The 6,855-nt window shown below is 33.4% G+C and overlaps 1 protein-coding gene across 5 annotated transcripts; it reads right to left on the reverse strand.

The window, feature by feature from the left end:
- Positions 1-1,685: 1,685 nt before the first annotated feature.
- LOC105837792 (beta-1,4-mannosyltransferase egh) lies at positions 1,686-6,329 on the reverse strand. 5 transcript variants are annotated; one of them, XM_012682872.3, is made up of 3 exons: positions 6,025-6,329; positions 4,069-4,877; positions 1,686-3,681 (listed from the first exon to the last, which is right to left on the reverse strand). In XM_012682872.3, the coding sequence occupies exons 2-3, from the start codon at positions 4,870-4,872 to the stop codon at positions 3,109-3,111; spliced, it is 1,377 nt and encodes a 458-aa protein (XP_012538326.1). In that variant the 5' UTR covers positions 4,873-4,877; positions 6,025-6,329; the 3' UTR covers positions 1,686-3,108. The 5 variants fall into 5 exon arrangements, with proteins under 5 accessions (XP_012538326.1, XP_012538325.1, XP_012538327.1 ...); XM_012682871.3 differs by lacking the exon at positions 6,025-6,329 and adding an exon at positions 5,762-6,018; XM_012682873.3 differs by lacking the exon at positions 6,025-6,329 and adding an exon at positions 5,039-5,667.
- Between the last annotated feature and the right edge of the window lie 526 nt (positions 6,330-6,855).

Genomic DNA, 6,855 nt, shown 5'->3' on the forward strand with positions numbered 1-6,855 from the left:
TATGAATTAACTGTAAATACACTTATATCTATCAATTTCAATTACATTCATCAGTTTTTTGGAATAATATTTAGAAAGAGAAAAGTGTCAACAAAAACAAATTAATTTAATCTAAATAAGTTTAAAAAATCTTGATTACATTCATCTCTTGAATTATATAGATTTTACGTTTTTGTGTGTATTTTTATTTATTATTTATTACGTTTCATTTATAAATTGATATTGTTAGGATAATGAAATAAATGGCTGAAATACGAGACTAGTGTATAAGTGGGCGTTCATTCTTCACTGACACAATAAAATAAAATACATAAAAAAACATACTTAATATGTGTATGAATATTTTACAGCGTATAGAGTACAATATGAAATATACGAATCGATAATGTAATATGTAAAATAGTAATTATTACATTGTGAAACAATTCCATTATAACAAATATTAATTGCGTAGAGAAAGCAAAATGCTATACTTACATAAGTTATAGTGACCTTTTATTATCAAAGTTAATTCTGCGTTTGCATAAATACATTTCTAAGTAGCGAACACAGCAATTTAAAATTGCGCTAGTCATATACAACGTTAATCTACGTATGTGTAAAATTTTAATAAAATTTTATTATTAAAAATTGAAAATACTCCTAGAAATATCCGCAAAAATATTCTTTTTTTTCACTTGAACACAAAGTATTTGGAAATAATATCTCACCATACTAATACAGAACTAATAAAAGTTTATGTTAATTATTTATACATGTGTTATACATGACCAAAATTTTATGCTTTATATATTCTTGACTAGATATCATAAGTCTTGCTACCTGTATTGCTTCATTATTTCTAAAATTATCCCATTTTGTTATAAATCAAAAAATATTTCCGAATTCTGAATAAGATTCTGATACAAAGCTTCAGAAAGCCCTAATTTGTTGAGTAAGTTAAAAAGGCACGTAAAAAAAAATTATTTAAAAGTTGAATTGTTGCAAATGTTGATAAAAATACACATACACGCGCGCGTGTGTATGTGCGTGTAGAAATGTAAAACATTTTATAGATATGTTTAATGTAACAAAATGACAATTTATATTTTTTATCTTTTCACGAATAATTCCTTTTATACACACAATATAAGTGCAGTGCTTAACGAAATTGCATTATCTAAAATATTTAACATTAAATTTACACACATTCTTTTTAAAAATATAAAAAATATTAAGAATACGGCAATTTAATATTCAATGTTAGGGTGTATACTTAAATTCTGTAAAAAAATTTCCTAATTTTTTCATAAATTTTGTTCAAAATTCCAGGTAGAATTTTTAAATGTTGCTTTCATTGATGTATATGTTATTTATTTATTGTTAATCGATTGTCAACTTTTTTATTATCAAAAATTTTAAAAAACAATAAAAGAAATAATTTTGTCAGAGAAATTTTGTCAGAAAATTTCAATTTATAAGTAAATTAAAAAAATTTGTTCAAGTTCCAATAAAAAGATTCTATTATAATTCATGAGATTTGTGAGTAATACACATCCTAAATATATAATTTTACAGGTTTTGTAAAATTTTTATACTTATCTTTACTAAAATTTGCACACATATTTTCATAATTTGTTCATAATGTTTAAAATACTAATTAATATAGGAAATGTATTTATCAATTTTATAAAGAAGCACCATGTCTTTTAAGAATTTTAATATCATAAACAATCAAATTAACCTTAAATACAGTATACATATATCAATTATGATTGTATAAATATACTATGTTTTGTTATTAATTAAAAGTATGTAAAATCCAAAATAATGAAATATATGTATACTTTAATTAAAGCAACGAAATATTTTAGACTCACTCTATATACCGTTTTTAAAACTTGTATTTTGCATTAGATTTAATAGATTTTATATTTTTTAAAGATTATTGTTATGTAGGAAAACAAGATTTATCACAGTTTTCCTAATTAATAATGCATTCAAAGATGACTTACTGCTATTAAAAAACAAATAGATAAATGTCTAAATGTCTAAAAAAATTTGTTATACATTTTATATCAGGGATCTGGATCGAAATAGAACTGATAACTGTTTCGTACTTTCTTTAGTTAAAAACCATAAATCACGTACTAAAATTCTATAAAATTAACACTGAAACCACAACTAAACATCGGTAAAATTATTTTTGGTTCAATTTTTAATTTTGTTCTAAATTCTTAATATATTATTTTTGTTATTGTACATATATAATTATGTTTATAAAATTATAAAATTTAATAAACACTTCTTATTACGAGCCCAAACAGGGGATTTCTCCATGTGAGAAAAGTATCAAAAACTGAAGAAAGTAGATGTTCAAATTTCAAAGCCGATAAGAAGGAAACAGAAACATCATTAAAAAAAAAAGGAAATTATAAAAAATAAAAATATAAACTATAAAGTTAATAGTTAATTTTTTATATCATCTTTTTGTCTTCTAATTTTTAAATCATGTGTATATATAATGGTAACTAAACAAAATATTTTTTTGGTCCAGATCCCTGATTTTAGACATTATTAAGTATTAATATCAAGTTATTGTAACATGCATAACACTTCGTGAAACAATATTAAGATGAGAATACTATGATATGGCAAAAATAAGATGTTTCTAAATGTGATAAGAATCGATGCAAGTAAAGGAACATGTGAAATGATATGTAACTTAACGAATGCTACACATTTACACGACATTTACGTGAGATCAAAGTATGACATGTATAATTTGCACTATGAGCATAATATTGGCATAAATATATTTTTGACATACTAATACTTCTAACAAATTTGGCAATACTTTAATGCCAATGTAGAACAAGTGTCTAATACTGCGGCTATCTATTGCATTACACCATTCACTTTTACTTGTTATAAAATTGATCAATTGATCTATCTTGGGAATTTCATGTAATTCCTATGTAAACACTACTTATAAATATTTCGTTTGTGACAGTGATATTTTTCTACGCAAATTTACAGGTACTAAAAGTATGCACATGCACAATGGAAACATTACGCGGTTGCGCTAAGTATGTACCAGTTAGATAATAGCTCTAAACTGATGACGCATTATACAGTCACTGGCGGCCTGTACTCTTTGTTAACGACGTAGAATTTATGTTTCTTACCGAACAAGCCCCATATCACGGCAACATTCTCGATGATTATATTGAACGGAATAGTGGATAATGCACCACATATACACAGTATAAATCGGGCGACACCGAAACGATATAGGGAGAACGATTTAACTACTCCAAACACATACATGTAAATATTTACCGCGCCGATAAACGCGCAAAGAAAGTCAATCAACGGCGAACAGGTAATCGGGCATAATCCAGCCAAAACGATATTAGAAGTTGAGAGAGGCATTGTCACCCACGAGTAACATGATATACCCAGCAACAATTTATTTCTTAATGGAATTGCTTTGGAATGCACGACAAGTAATATACCTTGTAGCCACCTTTTTCTTTGTTGTACAAAATCTGACAGACTAAACGGCGACTTTTCCCACATCTCACCATCTACGAAATTGAACGTATATCCTTGGGAAAACGCTTTCATCGCGAAGAAACAATCTTCTGCAACGGATCCGTCCAATCCATTGTTAAATGAAACTTGTTTTTCCGCTCCCATCTGTAATATATATATTCTATGAAAAAAAACCTGACATAAAAACAAAATAAACATATATGTGTAATCGTGTTATTGCTTTAATCTGTTAGACTAATGAGTCATTATCGATGACGCTAGTGAATATTTGTTTTTATTGAAAAATAAAAATAACACATATATGTATAAAAAAAAATCTTTTTACAACAAAGTTAAATTTTAAGATAAATGTCAAGGATTTCTAAAATTTAAGATTCAAACAAAGACTAATGGAAGTATTTGGCACAGATTACAAGGCAGGAGTTAAATTATAACATAAACATTTATTATAATAAATAAAAAACAATCGTTTCGATTTATTTCAATTTTTAAGTAGAGAATAATTTTTTCCATTAAACAATAAGTAATTACCTGCGTAACAACATAGGATCCTTTCATACTAAAAAACGGCTTGTGAAACATGGTGAATTGTAATCTTAACTTTCCCATATCATCTGCCACTCTAAAGCTGTCAGCCAAAGTTGTAATCCAATTAACAACATCCTCATTAGCATACGTGATTAATCCTTGACCAAATTGATGCTTGCCATCCAGTATAAAGTTCAATATCCCGCGAACGGAATTTTCAGTCATCAGAGTCTCCTCGTCGAGATGGACGATCCAGTCGTGATCGGCCAATTCGTTCACCGAGCTCTCGAGGCAGTATTGTAAAGCACGAGCTTTGAATAAGGCACCACTACTTGTGCGATAATTTGGTGGGACGACGATCTCTCGCACTCGACGATGTGGCGTTAAGCCTATCGGCTTGTCGCTCACAACCTCTATTTGAAAGTTTTCAAGACCAGCCTCTATGCATTTGTCTAAGTTTCTATTCACATTTGTCTTCACTAATTGCGGATAATCTCCACGGGTCACTATCCTTATGCAGATAAACGGCGCAAGCAAGGGTGAGCCCTTCAGGACTACTTTGTCAGGGAATGCATTGTATATTGTTAACCCTATGAAATTAAATAGAACTTGAGGCAAAGAGAGAAATGTTACTGTCCGCAGCAGGTACAAGGTAATTGCACCGACAATGCCATATTTTGTCCATGGGTCAATCTCTTCACTCTTGTCAGTGCTCCACTGAAGGCCACCAGAGACAAATTCAAATACTAATATGACAACGAGCAGCAGGCAGCAGTGCAAAATGTGTTTTGTTACACTGTTCAACATTATTCCTGCAAATTATAATACACATTTAACAACAAATATCACAAGCTTATATAATCTATATTACAAATGCAAATACAATTTATTCGTCTTATATAAATATCACTTGCTATACGGATTGCCGTGAAGTTCGAGATCGCGTTTCGTAATCGTGACACTTCTCATTAACCTTAAATTACGACGGTCGTGCTCGGTGAATGACGAGAGCAACTATTTTCAAACTTCACAGCAGAGATTGATCTGGCCTTCAATTCTATCGTATAACGCGCGCGTGCCTACGCATCAACTGCACACACAGCTAACGCGACAGCGCTGCTAAATGTGATTGTTAATACGTGATTGTATGCTCGACTAAATTACCAACGAGAGACTGACTCGTGACTCGAAGAATTACAAAATTAAAATTAGTTTGCACAACATGACTCAGAATTCCCTTGACCAGATAGCAAACTGATAACCGATGCGTGACGGATGAGCGCGTAATTGTCGCGAGTTTTTGCAGGCGTAGGCGAAATGCGGAAGTTGTTTCGCGTGATCATGACTTAAAATACCGAGCGTAAAGTCCAAATGTCAACGCCGCATTATCGCGCTCGAATAAAATGCTGCAATTCTCGCAAATCCCCCGTGGAATTCAAGTCGAGTCGAGCGGATAAGCGCGCAGCTCACGCGCGACGCGTCTCGCACGAGATTATCAGCGATAACGCGGCGTTCTCGGAAGTAGGTATAACCTTGCCGATATCGCATTGTTTTCGCGGACGAATGATTTGTAGAACATTGTGTGCGGGCGAACGGTGGACGACCGCCCCCCACGTCGATAAACGTAAAAACGATCTCCATTGCACGTAAACGTCGATCTTAATCATTAACTGTTTGACGCCGCGGACGCACGTACCTGCGGTAGACGACGACGAACTTTCAGGCGTGCGTGAGGATCGCGTACGCGCCGGCTCTGCCCATCGTTTGCGACGACAGTCGAATCGAGCCGGATTCTCAGCACCTCGTCGAATCGGCGGCGGCGCGCGGATGGGTTTTCATAATTTTGACACGTATTGTTGTCTCCGACCACACACGCAGCCGCTCGTTACAGAAATCGTCACGCGCGAGGTTCAACGCACCGGCTCTTTCGTTTGTTTTCTTTCTTTTTTTTTCTCTCACCGTCGTCGTCGAGCAATCTCGAGGAGGGGCGCGACCGATCGACAGAGAGTTTGGTCTGTTTGGTCCGGTCTTTTGGCGGGGTTCACCGTCCGCGCGATCGTCATGTGGCGCCAAATGATAGGCGTTGGACGTGAAGGACCGTTCAAACGGACTTGCAAGCCCGTTGAATGTATACGAACGAAAAAAATCGATTGTTTATTTCAGATAAAATGATTAATCAATTTTTCTCACGTATATATATCAAAGAGAAACGTGAGAGCGGCCATTGCGGCCTTTTTCATGCGACCGATATTTGACTAGCATCAGCGCCAAACGTGATGTAAAGCCCGTTTTACATTAATCGCAAAGAGCCAATTGCGACTTGCGACGTCCTATAAGCGCTTAGTTTCTAATTAAACTCGACAGTCATTGGGTATTGCAAATTGCAACTGGCGACTGCGATTAATGTAGAACGGGCTTTACATCCACGTTTGGCGCTGGGGCTCGATTCTTGAATTCATTTGCAAAAGAAACGTATTCGCAAATTCTGTTCTTACAGAAAAGTTGAAAATTTATTGGCTATTGTATGGCTTTTAACCAATAAACTTGCAACTTTTCTGTTAGAGCGGGATTTGCGCATACGTTTTCTTGCGAATGAATTCAAGAATCAAGCCCCTGGGGCTCTATTCTTGAATTCATTCGCAAGAGAAACGTATTCGCAAATTCTGATCTTACAGAAAAGTTGGAAATTTATTGGCTATCGTATGGCTATTAACCAATAAACTTACAACTTTCTGTTAGAGCGAGTATTTGCGTATACGTTTCTCTTGCGAATGACTTCAAGAATCGAGC

Source organism: Monomorium pharaonis, chromosome 11, assembly GCF_013373865.1.
Source record: "Monomorium pharaonis isolate MP-MQ-018 chromosome 11, ASM1337386v2, whole genome shotgun sequence".
In the NCBI taxonomy this organism is placed as follows: domain Eukaryota; kingdom Metazoa; phylum Arthropoda; class Insecta; order Hymenoptera; family Formicidae; genus Monomorium; species Monomorium pharaonis.